This window comes from Zootoca vivipara, chromosome 2 (genome assembly GCF_965207765.1).
Source record: "Zootoca vivipara chromosome 2, rZooViv2.hap1.1, whole genome shotgun sequence".
Lineage (NCBI taxonomy): Eukaryota > Metazoa > Chordata > Lepidosauria > Squamata > Lacertidae > Zootoca > Zootoca vivipara.
Window position 1 is genome coordinate 31,722,962 of NC_142584.1, and position 14,121 is coordinate 31,737,082.

The 14,121-nt window shown below is 45.9% G+C and overlaps 1 protein-coding gene across 9 annotated transcripts in view; it reads right to left on the bottom strand.

Moving 5' to 3' along the window:
* Window positions 1–14,007, bottom strand: part of CASKIN2 (CASK interacting protein 2) — a 107,377-nt gene extending 93,370 nt beyond the window's left edge. For all 9 annotated transcript variants that reach the window (XM_088661555.1, XM_035104454.3, XM_088661557.1 and 6 more), the window contains exons 1-2: window positions 13,492–14,007; window positions 1,115–1,725 (exon numbers count right to left, since the gene is read on the bottom strand). In XM_088661555.1, the coding sequence (XP_088517681.1) occupies window positions 1,115–1,211 (97 nt within the window). In that variant the 5' untranslated portion in view covers window positions 1,212–1,725; window positions 13,492–14,007. The remainder of the gene's footprint in view (window positions 1–1,114; window positions 1,726–13,491) is intronic.
* Window positions 14,008–14,121: the final 114 nt, after the last annotated feature.

The window sequence follows — 14,121 nt, forward strand, 5'->3', positions numbered from 1 at the left end:
CTGTCTGCTCACAGCTCCTGCACCACTTGAGCCTTCTGACACTTGGGAAGTAGTTGGGACCAAGAAAAGCAAAGTGTTGCGGAAACAAGGCCAAGCATGATGACAAGGTCTCCTTTTATTGCAGATTAGCTATCAGGAGCAACGTGAGCTGAGTCTGCAACTCACAGTCCACACACCCCACTGCAATAGCAACTGGATCCACATCCCCAGCACTTCTACACTCAGATTCTGCCCATGCTGTATTTTATGGTTCCTCCTCCGATGGATTTACAGAAAATTAGCACAAGAAGATTTCCCCGCTCCTGCAACAGCTGCCTCCTGCAGTTGTGTTAAGACCTAGCATTCATGGAACCCACCCATTGGACGCTCTGATTAGGGGTCCTCACCTGGTACATTCAATGAGTGTACAATCTAGGGATGCAACAGCTGAGCTGCACATGTCAACAAGCATACAGTCTTCCACTTGTGTAAAGACAGCTTGTACCTGTGTCCCATGTAATACATGAAGACATCTTTTGTTCTAAGTCAGGGGCTGGATGCCTGCATTCCCATAGGAGGGGTGGAGAGAAGTGGTTGTGGCCTTCATATTAGCCAGAATCCAGAATTCTCAGGACCCAGCACAGGAGCTAAGCGCGCTGCCCTGGGAGAAAGAGGGATCTCTTCTTCACGGCTCTCCATGCCATGTGCTGAGAAAGGGACTGTTCTCAGTGTGTAGCATGGAAACGCAACTAGCTGCCCACAGAGAAAGAGACTGCTCTCTTTTCTCCATGGCCAGCTTGCTGGGTTTCTATGATGCAACACCCAAAAAATGAAGTCTCTTTCTCAGCACATCACAGAAGGAAGGGAGAGAGGACATGCATGGGCTACAGATATCCAGCGCCTGATGACTGGTGGGTCCACATGTGGCCCATGCTCCAGAGGTTCTGTTCGCCCATTGTAGACTAGCCTGCTACTTTCAACCTTCGGCCTGGAAGCAACTACCAGCCACTGCGTATCCCTTTTGCTGCAGTAACCAAAAGCTCTTTGCCAACAGTCACAAGACTCTTATGACCTCACTGGTGGGTGCTGACCAATCATGGGAGAATGCTGCAATAAGACATAGGGAGATACTCACTGCTTTTGGATGCCTTGACCTTTGCCACCAGTTTCTGCACACCAGGTACATCCCCGTTTTTCACAGCCTGGATCAGCTCCTGCTCTCGCCCCATCATGAATAAGGGCAGCTGCTCCTCTGATTTATGAAGCCATCGGAGTGCTCCGTGTCTGCGTGTGTGTGCGATAACTAGTCAAGATAAACTCCACCAGAGAAGTGTGGGGCGGGGGAGCAAGCCAAACAAATGAAATATATTCGGAAATCCCACAGTACATAAAAAAGTCTCTGTTAATGATGATAAATGCTACCGGGAGTTGCACTCCTTTACGAGGGAATGGAGAGGAGATGAAGCCTTGTTAAAGAATATTCAGTCAATTAAATGGATGGTAATTCAGCGCTTAGGGACTAGATCCCAGCTGTTTGTAGAAGTCAGGAATGAGAAATTAATTGTTTGTTAAAAGGTCCAGGCAACCCAGGGGGGCTATATTTCGCTAAGCCCAGGACGTCCCAAGCAATCTCCAGTTCTTCCTAGATGAATGCCGGGCCCATCACAGGTAAGAGGTATCCTTCGAGGCTTCAGGTCTGCAGATCCAGATTGTTTGCAGCCAACACTTGAGCAGTTGTTCAGATACCTGTGAAGATGAAGGACAGAATCTGTTTTCAAAAAGGCTGTCTGTGACATAATCTGCTGGTATGTATTTTATTTTCTTTCTTTATTTTATTTTCTTTATTTGATTATGTATGCTTCAATTGAACATATGTATATTTTTATTTGAATTTATTAATAAAGGATTTTTAAACTAAAAAATAAAAGGCTGTCGACTCTTTGGAATTTTGTGCCCCACCAAATCCTGAATTCCAATTTGCTTATTTTCTGTTCGTGTGTGTGTGTGTACGCGTCCACACACTTTTGCTGCTACTCTAACTACTAAGAAAAAGAAAAATCCAAGATCGGAGACAAGATGGAAAGCTGGGCTTTGTGAAACAAGGACATAGAAGATTCAATGAGGATAAAAGAGAGGAAGCAGGAGTGGTGGCAACTACTAATTCTCCAAATATTACATGCAGCACCAGTTCTCCTGTATCTTCTAAGATTTTAGCACAGGCATCCCCAAACTGTGGCCCTCCAGATGTTTTGGCCTACAACTCCCATGATCCCTAGCTAACAGGACCAGTAGTTGGGGAAGATGGGAATTGTAGTCCAAAACATCTGGAGGGCCGAAGTTTGGGGATGCCTGCTTTAGCAGAAGCACCACACATGCCCTGTTACTGCTATGAGGTCCTAGAACCTTCCCCTCTTAAAACTAATTGGTCTCAATGTTCCAAATTCTGCAAGAGCTGTCCAAGATATTTGATCACCAGTGGTGTGACAGCAGCCATGCACGTTCATTAGATCACTTGCTTATTATTCAAATACAGCATGGCGGCCACTTTGGCTTATGTTTCGTACAGAGATGGGGAGCCTGCGCACCCCAACCCCCGCCCCTGAAAGGCTACAGCTTCCTTCAACTGTGCTGGCTAGGACTGGTGGGAGCTGAGAGTCGGCCAACACCTGGTGGTCCCTGGAGGTTTAATGCAAAGAGAGAAATCAGATCATCTACATGGACCTTGAACTGGTACACAGAAAATAGCATTCGGTCCTTGTTCCTGCTCTATAACATCAAGAGCTGCATAGGATGTCAGGCTTGGTGGAATTTGTCTGATACACAATGGCTGCTCCCACCCAATTGTCCTTTAATACCAAGACAAATATAGACACCCCGGGTTAGGGTGGAACTGCTTCATGCCTAACCAGATGCCACCGAGCAAAGGGACTAGTGAGTGGGTGAACATTCTCATCTGCCCCACCAGCCCTTAGAATTCTGCTGCCTCTTGGGTTCTACAAGTAACATTCAGTGGTGAACACACCCACCCACCCACCATGATTGGACATGACACACGCTTTGAGATATGTCGGATACCACAGGACGCTGCTCTGGCAAGCAAAGATAGTTTCAAGTTACTCTTTTTTTTTTTAATTCTGAAAATGTTCAGCTGTAATCTCCGCAGAATGTGGAACATGAGATAAACACACACGCACAATTTCTACCCGAGAGTTATTACAATGAATGCAAATGTATTAGATCAACTGGGTACATTTCTGACATGTTTACTACAGCCCGGAGCACAGCGCCAAAGGAAGCCCAGGGGAAGATTCTCTTACAATGGAGGTCAATTCTCCGCTATAGAATGAAAGGTTTTGGGTGGCAGGCAATCCATCAGCATTGCCCTCACTAATCCGTTTCAGCAGCTAAATTACTCTGAACATTGGGATATTGCACCATATTTCTAGGGCACAGCATCTTGGGAAGAATTACACAACCTCACCTCGCAGCTGACTTTATTTTTATCTTGAGTAGATTATATTCTATATCGCTCCCCACTCCTCACCCCTCCCCCCCCCACAACCTCCCTTAAAGCTAGGGAGCGCTTGAACTGGTGTTTGCGCAACACTGGGAGATCCTCAGATAAACAGGTTGCCTTAAGGTAAAGCAATCAAGATGGAATCATAAAGGTAGAGATGGAGGTCAGTAACCACACTTATCAAGGCACTGACATGTTCACCTGTAGAACATTCACCACATCTCCCTTGTTGCCAAACAGTACAAGGCTGCTCTAAAGACTTAACCAACGTCCCAGTTTGAACAGGCAGCGTTCACACCGAGCTATTTCTACCAAAAAGCAGATCTGGCTTTGAGGCGATGCTCAGAATCCAAATACTTACTAGCCCTCTTTGGGTGTTATAATGCTGTGTTAAAACATGATGGGGAGGGGGTGCATGGGAAGAAGCGCAGTAGCTCTGCCCCCATCCCACTTCAAAATTGTGCAGGGGGCCTTCATGATCATAGGGAGCACCCCATTACAGAAAATCACCCTCCTGCTTACCCAAGGTGATCAGAACCGTGTTGCGCATGTGTGCTCCTGGGGCCAAGGTTCCTTCGCCTCCCTAATCAAATGTTTGAGCCTCTCCCCCCCCCCCGTTGATGCCATTGCTCCCCAAATATTTTATTCCAGTTGGCACTCCTGTGTGTGCATCACCACTGCACCCACTGGGATGCTAAATTTATATGCTGAGCGGTACTGATGCAAATGCAGCTTCAGCCCTTCTGAATGTGCCCATTCAAATCTAATGCCCAACTGCATGTACTAATGCACAAAGCGCCTCTCTCTTCTAATTTAGGGCAACTTCCCAGCCACTATCTTCACATATTGCTTCGTGCTGCTTACAATTTGGCAGCAGTGTGCATACTACAGAAATGTCTGCTCTGATACCTTCATCTAGGTGAGGGACTGCTGTTGTGGTGCTCTCCAGCAGCTGTGGGCTACCATCATCCCTGACCATTGGTCATGCTGGCTTGGGGTGATGCGACCTGGGGTCATAGTCCTAAACGTCTCGAAGACCACCACCTTCTTACCCCATACCTAGCAAGTACATCCTAAAGCAGGCATTCCCAAACTTTGGCCCTCCAGATGTTTTGGACTACAATTCCCATCATCCCTGACCACTGGTCCTCTTAGCTAGGGATCATGGGAGTTGTAGGCCAAAACATCTGGAGGGCCGCAGTTTGGGGATGCCTGTCCTAAAGGAACTCTTCAGATCTAGAGATTAGCAGATTTGAGCAGCAAAGTTTGTCCACACAATACAAACAGGCACTAACTGACTTCTTTAAAGGTAAAGGGACCCCTGACCATTAGGTCCAGTTGTGACCGACTCTGGGGTTGCGCGCTCATCTTGCATTATTGGCCGAGGGAGCCGGCGTATAGTTTCCAGGTCATGTGGCCAGCATAACAAAGCCACTTCTGGCGAAGCAGAGCAGCACACGGAAACGCCGTTTACCTTCCCGCTGTTGTTGTTGTTTAGTCGTTTAGTCGTGTCCGACTCTTCGTGACCCCATGGACCATAGCACGCCAGGCACTCCTGTCTTGCACTGCCTCCCGCAGTTTGGTCAAACTCATGTTCGTAGCTTCGAGAACACTGTCCAACCATCTTGTCCTCTGTCGTCCCCTTCTCCTAGTGCCCTCAATCTTTCCCAACATCAGGGTCTTTTCCAAGGATTCTTCTCTTCTCATGAGGTGGCCAAAGGTTCCTATTTATCTACTTGCATTTTGATGTGCTTTCGAACTGCTAGGTTGGCAGGAGCTGGGACCGAGCAACGGGAACTCACCCCGCCACAGGGATTCGAACTGCTGACCTTCTGATCAGCAAGCCCTAGGCTCAGTGGTTTAACCCACAGAGCCACCTGGGTCCACCTGCTACTTGACAGCAGCAGTTATTTATACCTGCTTTGGTGACTTTTTAAAAGAAATGTTATAAACCACTTAATCCACAAAATCTCTAAGTGGTCTGCATCAAAGTGAAATAATTAGCATTCTACTAGTATTTGTATAATAGTATGCAAATAAAATCGGGAGAATTCGAGAACAAGAAATATTCTGTTCAGATAGGCTTGCTGAAATTAAAGTTTTGAATCAGCTTAATGAGGATGCCTGCCAAATGTTATTAGGCAGGGACTCCCAAAGCATAGGTGTGCTGCCATACTGAAAAGATGAACTTCTTGGAAATGCAGAACAAACAGCACTTATAAAAGCCCACGTTGCACAGACTGAGGGAGGTCAGACAGGCACACATGGGACAAGGCAATCCCTCAAACAAACTGGTTCCAAGCTGTTAAGGGCTTCATATACTAATAGGGGGGGGGAACCTTGAACTTGGCTCAGTAGCAAATCGGCAGCCACTGCGGATCTTTAAGCAAATATGTACTATCCTGGCAGGATCTCAATCCTGAAAGCAACTATGCTGAAGCATTCTGGGAAAACTTTAAGGGAAATCATATATGGACTGCTTTGCGGTAATCTAGACTTGACGCTACCAATGTCCGGACTCCTGTGATCAAGCTGGTAGAACTTTTGCAATGGTTTCCATCACCATCAACACCAAAAAGCAGCTCTGAAAGGCTCTGGTTGGAAGTGAAGAAAGGCCATGGGAGAAGTGTGTGTGTGTGTCTCCCTGTGTGAGAGCTTAACCCATTGCCCTCCAGCCATTTTCCTATCTGCCCCCCTGCAGCATTTCCACTCAGGAGGGAAAAACTATGAGAAGTACCGAGTCGTCGGGTGATGAGGCAGCAAGTAAAAAGAGAATTAGACACATTCAAGGAGAATCGGTCCATCAGTTGCTTAGCCATGATAACTAAGTAGAGCCACCATGTTCAGAGGCAATATATCCCTAAATAGCAAGTGCTGATGGGAAACAATGACCATCATCTCCTGCTTATGGGTTTCCTGGAAGTATCTGGTTAGCCAGGGCTGGAAACAGAATGCTGAGCCAGAGACACCTCTGGTCTAACTGAGTAGAGTCCTTCTTGAGTAATGTGCATTCGTGAGTGATCTCGCCCTCTGCCTACTGCCTGGGATCATGCAGAAGTTACATGAGAACAGAGAAGGTCTGCAAAACACCAAGCATGGGCAGGGATCCTGTAATACACCTCACAGAACTACAGGATTGCCATAGCAGAAAAAAGGACCCTTTCCTCCTTTAGACCTGATAGACACAAATACAGTCTCCAGAAATAACACTCCAATTCCATCAGGATTTCAGGCAGATTAAAGGATGTTAACTAGCATATGGTCATTCCCAGGCTGATTCAAGTAATGAATGAGTTTCAGAGTGTCAGAGCAGCCGTCCCCATAGTGGGAAAGTGAAAACCCAACAAGATTTGGCAAGTTAATCCTTCTTCTCAAGGATGCAGGGCTTGATTGGGTTGGGTTTTTTTTAAGTGACCAGGTGGAGCTGTTGAAGCCTGTCTGGCAATCCTACCCCCCTTGTTTCCACATGCATGGGAACTAATAGGAGTTACTCACTGTGAAGTAGAAGGTAGTCTGTACACGCTCAGAGGAACTAATCTAATTACGACTTCCCATATTTCAGGCTTGAAAACAGACTCCGTGGCTAAACTTTAGTGAAACCTGGCTCAAAATAAGATCTACCAAGGTGGTCCTGCCAGAGAACTTGGATATCAATTTAGTAGTCCTACCATAATGCAACTCATCATAGGCTTCTGGACCCTGAAAGGACAAATATCCTCACTGGCTTTTCTAGCCCTTTTTAACATACCGATTTCCTACATTATGTGTTTCCTGGTTTTAAGGCAACCCTTTGAAAACACCTGAAAAATGTGAAGCACAGAAAAAGCCACCCTGAGTTCCTTAGAGCGAAGATCAGGGGACAAATGTGATAGCTAGATAGATATAGATCCATCTGTCCCTACAGAAGCCCACTTGCCAATGGAGACTCAGTCAGAAGCTGGATAGCTCGGTTGGTTAGAGCCTGGTGCTGACAAAGTCAAGATTGCAGGTTTGATTCCCATAAGAGACAGCTGCATATTCTTGCATTGCAGGGATTAGATGATCCTCCGGGTCCCTTCCAACTCTATGATTCTATGAAATATCTATGACATACCTGGCAGAAGGCAACTTTATCCATTCTTTCTATGTAACAGTGGCTAGAGGTCACTATTTAGCAGTGGTAAAGGATCGGGCTTTTTCAACAGTGCCTCCCAAACTTTGAAACCTTTACTCAGAAGCGGATTAGATGGTTCCAACATTGTGCTCCCCAGGTGCTACTAGACTACAACTCCCATCATCCCTCGCTCTTGCCCATACTGGTTGAAGCTCATGGGAGCTTGAGTCCCTGCAACATCTGGAGGGCCAGAGGTTCATCACATCTACAGTAAGAGCTTCCTATTTGGCCAAGGATTTAAATTTCCTGGAGGCACTCAGTCTCATATATGCTTTTACTGTGATTTATAATTATTTGCTTTTGTTTACATGCCTTGCCTTCTTTAATTTTCGTGCAAACCACTTTGGGTTCTGTTGGAAAGTGGTATGAAACATTTAAATTTAAAAAGTAAAACAAAAAAAAACAATATAGGGTTGTCTTCAGTGTATTGAAATGAAGGAGCATGCCTAGGTTAAGCCCATTAATTTCAACAGGCCTACTCTGAGCAATAACTTAAGTTTGAGCACTTGGCCTATTTCTCTCAACCCCTTTGAGAGGATGTTTGAGCATGATGGTATATACATTAGAAGTTCTTACATAACTCTCCTGGGTCGCTTCCCCTGAGCCCAGAAGCATCAGGGAGCAAAGGATGGAGGAAAAGTGAAAAAGGTTGTGGATTTCTAGGGGATTTCTAAAACAATGCTTTTTATCAAAAAAAAAAAAGGAGGAATGTGGTGCAGCTCTGGAATGTGTCTGTAGAGCACTCTGTAGAGTGTCTGTAGAGACGCTATGAATGAAGAAGGAGCATCCCTCGACAGTCCTTTTCTATCAAGAATTGACTGGGGTTTGTGTGGAGTTGCTTACCAAGCTTGATGAACTGGGAACAGTTACAGCCACAGTGGAAGAAAGGAGAATCAGCATCTTACAGTACAGTGGTACCTCGGTTTACAAACACAATTAGTTCCGGAATCTGTACTTAACCTGAAGCGTACTTAACCTGAAGCAAACTTTCCCATTGAAAGTAATGGAAAGAGGATTAATCCGTTCCAGACGGTCCGTGGAGTACAGTGGTGCCTCGACTTACGAATTTAATCCGTTCCAAAGGCACCTTTGTAAGTCGAAAAATTCGTAAGTCAAAAATGCCATTGGAAATGCGATTTCCCATAGGAATACATTGAAAACGGAAAAATTCGTAAGTCGAAGCAACCCTATCTAAAAATTCGTAAGTCGAAAAATCTCTATCTAAAACCGCCACAGTTTTTTCCCGAATGTCGAGACATTCGTAAGCGCGCAGCCATTACCCCCATTCGTAAGTCGAAAAATTCAGTTGTCGAGTCGTTCGTAAGTCGAGGTACCACTGTACTTAAACTGAAGCGTACTTAACCTGAAGCAAAGTTCCCCATTGAAAGTAATGGAAAGTGGATTAATCCGTTCCAGACGGGTCCGCGGAGTACTTAAACTGAAAATGCTCAAACCGAGGCGTACTTAAACCGAGGTATGACTGTATATGTAAGAAGGGGGGGCACCTGCTGGTTTTGAAACAAGGCCTAATACTGAAAACACTCTTCTGCTGTTTCCTGAGGCCATCTCCTCTTCATTTGGGAAGAATAAACTGAAAGGTGAATAGCTTGGTGGATGTGGACAAATAAACTGCTTGAAGTCAACAATGACTAATCCCCATTAGTAGCAGTAACTTAACACTCTCTACTTTCCATCACCACGCAAATCCCCATTTCCTTCAAGTTCTGACAACCCTGAGAATCCTCAGCTGTTTACAACCTTTGCTCTGAGGCAGAGGTTGTTGCCTCAGTTGCCAATGCAGAAGTGATAAAAAGGTATAATCTCTGCCACCTCATCCTCACAGCATCTGAAGGATAAACAGCAGAATAGCTGGATTGGCCCTTTCAAATGTTAATCCGGCACAATAGAAAGATTTGAATCTTCAAATGGTCTTGGGATGGGAATAAAATTGACCTCCTGCCCAGTGAATATTGGAGTGACCTTGACTCAGGAAGGGAGTAAAGAGGAAGAAAAGAATATTTAAGAGGAATTCCACACTGCCACAAAAAACAAAAACAAAAACCCCACTGGGATTTGAATGGTAAAGCAAGTCCATGACCCAAAAGGTATGGTGGTGGCTATATCAATAGAGCTGAAGTACTTGTCTCACAACTGATATGTGAAAATCCAAGAAGCCCTCTGTCATAACTTGAAACTGATCACAGAGCGTCCCCTCTCAGGCAGTCAAAAGACACATATGTACTTGAATTAATGTGGAGATGAATTTATAGGACTGGGTGACAAAGGATGCGCATTCAGATGCACATATGATATAATGACTGGGGTGAGGTGGGAGAACATGAATATAAAATTATGTCTGAGCTTGATCAAAGATGCATTGAACTGTCAAGAGATACAAACAGAGCATTTCCCAGACTCTAACAAAGAAGGCTTCTGACAGTAGCAAGCAAGGTCTCCACACAGTAGGGTGGAATTATATGGTGTTTACTGCTAGATGTTACAGTGCAGAGGAGTGGAAATTCACCACAAGGAAATGGCTGGGCCATGCTTAATGATAAACTTCAGATTAGGCTGGTTTAGGAGAAAGGGCGCCATTTAGATAGAGCAGGGACTTCCCTCCACCTTCACCATGCTTCAGACCATGTACCGTAGGATCATAACTTCATGAATGTTTGTCAATGGTTTTCACCACTGATCTTCAACAGTGGAGTCAAGACTCACTGGTGGGCCACAACCTGAGAACTATCACCATGCAAATATATGGTAAAAGGTTAAGAAAAGGGTCCCGAGTCTGAAAAGTATGAAGAGACCTAGCTTTCCCAGTAGCGATGTATGGAAGTGAGAGCTGGACCATAAAGAAGGCTGATCGCCGAATAATTGATGCTTTTGAATTATGGTGCTGGAAGAGACTCTTGAGAGTCCCATGGACTGCAAGAAGATCAGACCTATCCATTTTTAAGGAAATCAGCCCTGAGTGCTTACTGGAAGGACAGATCGTGAAGCTGAGGCTCCAATACTTTGGCCACCTCATGAGAAGAGAAGACTCCCTCGAAAGGACCCTGATTGAGGACCCAAGGAGAAGGGGACGACAGAGGATGAGATGGTTGGACAGTGTTCTCAAAGCCACCAACATGAGCTTGACCAAACTGCGGGAGGCAGTGGAAGACAGGAGTGCCTGGCGTGCTCTGGTTCATGGGGTCACGAAAAGTTGGACATGACTAAATGACTAAACAACAACAACAAAGCCTACTCATTGGCTAGTTGGATGCTACCTCACTGATAACTGAAATGGAACACCTGCAATGTGTTGCTAGTTCTTCAGACTAGGAACCTAGACTTTGAAAGGAGATGAGCGAATACTGCACTGGGGGGGGGGGTGCAGAAAGCTGGGTGAAGACTGAGAGAAGTAAGGAGATCTGGCTGGCAAAGGGAGTGTGCTGAGAGATAAGAAAATGTTGGAAGCATTGTAATGGAAAGTTCTGCAATAGTCAAGAGTCCTTATATTCTTCTACCACAATGAGCACTTTAAGTATCTTCCATTTCTGGTCTAGAGAAGTTCTCACTCTTTTTTTTTTAAACTTGGATTATGTTTTTTGTTTGCATTTTTAAATTTTATATTAATAAAAAACCTTTAAAATATATGTATAGAAAAAAGAGCATTCAGCAGGGAAGGGAGTGCAGCTCTCAGGCACCAAGTCCAATCGCCAGTATCTCCAGGATAAAAGATTAGACAGTAGGTAATGCGAAAGGAGGTCTTGAATGGTTGTTACCAGTTAGAACAGATAACACTGGGTTAATTTAATAAATTGTGGTATGGGAGGTTTGTTAATTACCAAAACTGGAGCCGTGGGATTGGATTGAATATTTCCTCCTGGAAGAGTTTCTGCAGAATGAATAGAAGAGCCCATCCGCTCAAATTCTACAATGAGAGTCATAACTGTGTGTCGTCATCCCCCCCCCCCGTGTTTTAAAGAATAAACATACACATAAACAACAACAGCAGCAACCTGGGCTCCATAGACACCCCTTCCCACCCGGCTGGGAAAGAATTAATTTGAGGCATGGCTCAGCCCAGGGGAATCAGCCTTCAAACACATGACATAATAGCAGAGTGCCCTGATGCATGCACAGAATGAATTTCCCAATCACTAAGTAATTACAGCCTGCCCCATACATCTGGGTTAAGGGTCAGATCTTCCTTGTTAGAGGGTGCAACTGATAGGCAGGCTTGGCCTCTGGCACGTAGCCACCCACTGAGATCAGGTGAGAGTTGCAAGTGACCACCAAGAGGATTTTCCATCTAGCACATCCTGTCTCGCTTTTTCAAACACAATGTTTTCTACAAAAGTTTAGGGTCGGTAACAAAACCGATTATCCTTCATTGTCCGGCAGACCTTTGGTGGCATTTCTGTCCATTCCTGCTGCTCTCTTTCCCTGTCCTATTATATAATACAGATGCAATAAAATAAAATAACACTCTCTCCTGTGTCTGTTGGTATGTCCAAAAGATCCTACCTCGGCGCAGAGACTGAACTTGATGAGTTTTGGATCACACCCAAAAGCACCACGGTCCCATGAACTTTGCAATACTAAGGTCATCAGACAGTTCAAGACACACACAATTTAGATTTCGATTGCTCCTATTGCATCTAGGCACAAGGAATTAACTCCAGGGGAGGGTTTAATGTGGCCCACCTTCCCACCATTATCAGAATCTGGACATGTACGGTGTTGCCCTGACACAGGATAGCGTCTCCACCCCACTGGAATGTGGTCTGGAGTACAAAGTAATGGTAAACATCCTTCCTAGCCGAGAAATCTAATCTTTCAGTTCAGGACTCTACCTGCAGAGGAACTCTCAATATCTGAAACATTCCTTCCTCAAACAACTGGGGAGGGGGCAGGATAGGGAAGAGGAGGGAGGAGGTGGAAGCAGAAGACCAGGATCATTATGTAAGAGGGAGACTAAAGATGCTGAACAACAGTTATTAAAAATACCAGCCCTGTAGGGGGAAGGCAAGAGAAACACTCCCTCAGCAGGAAAGAAAAGCCCAGAGCAAAGGTTACTGAGGAGGTTGGAGGCAACCTTTGAATCGCAGCAGCAAACATTTCAGATGTATCATTTTTCATGCAATGAATGTACACACAGCACAGAGAGAGAGAGAAGGAAGAAGAAAGAGAGACGTAATCTCCTAAAACCTGAAGTGTGGCAACATTTCTCCCTCTCAAGTGAAAAACTGCGGGTAGATTTTTTTAAATAAAAAAACCCTCATTAATTGCGCCCAATAGCTGCAAAGAGAGCGAGTTACAAGGAAATCAATTTGGGGAGAGGGGATGGAAGGAGAAGGGAGAATAGTAATCTAATCTTCAGGAGCGGAGCGGCAGGAATCTATATGAATGTATGTATTTCAAACCTTGGAACAGTTTTAGAAAGGGGACTTTACAAACCAAGGAAAGCAACTCGTGTTTTATCAGCGCGTTTTGCCATATAATGACCTGGCAATCGAGTGTTATTATTTTTTATAAGTTGTTCTTTAAAAAAACCCAGAACAATTAACAAGCCATTGATTTCTGCAGATCTAAAGGCTGAGCGGGACGGAGCGGAGCTTTAGTTTTGGACACAGCCGAGTCGAGAGTTTGCAATCTACAACACAAGGCACCGAGGAGTTACCAAATAAGGAGAATAAAGGGGCGGCGTGGGGTGGGGAATAAACCTTTGTGCTGGCAGCAAAGCAAGAGTGCGATTCCTTTCCCCTGGTCCTGCCGCTCCCCTAATATTCCTATTTCGCCGCCGCCACCTTGTCCCCCCCCCCCCGCAAATTCTTTCTTCCGCCCAACTCACCTCAATGGCCAGAGAGATCCTCGCACTGCCCGGCGCACGAAGTTGCAAAGCCCAAAGGCTGTGTGTGTGTGTCACACCGGTTAGCTATTCTCCTGCAGTCTCGCCCTCCTTCCACCGCCGAGCAAAGCTTGGCCAAAGCAAAAGCCAAGGGGCGGGCTAGCTGGCTGGCTGACCTCTCTCCGCTTCCGAAGCGCGCACTTACGCGCAAAAAATGCTTTTGATCTGCTCGCAGTTCCCGGGCTCGGAGGACTTTGTGGTGCCGGAGGGAGCGAGGGGTGTGTGTGCGCGCGCGTGTGCCTGGAAGCGCGCGCGCCTATGTGTGTGTTTGTGTGTGTGCGCGCAGCAAAAGTCTAGGGAACCCGAGAACTCAGGCTCGCAACCCCATCGCCGTCCGTGCCCCCCTTTCCCGATCTCGCATTCTTCTGTTTCCCAGGGGCACCGTCGACCCCGGTTGAAATTGACTAGTCTAGTCAGTTTTCAGAGGGCGCCTGGGAACTCTTCTGTAAAGTCACCGCCGACGCCGCCTCCTTTTCTCTGCCCCCCACCCGCCTCCTCCTTCTCCCGCCGCCCCGATCACTCTTTCTCTCCGCAGGAAATCCCTCCCAGACTCCTGTTCTTCCCTCCTGATTG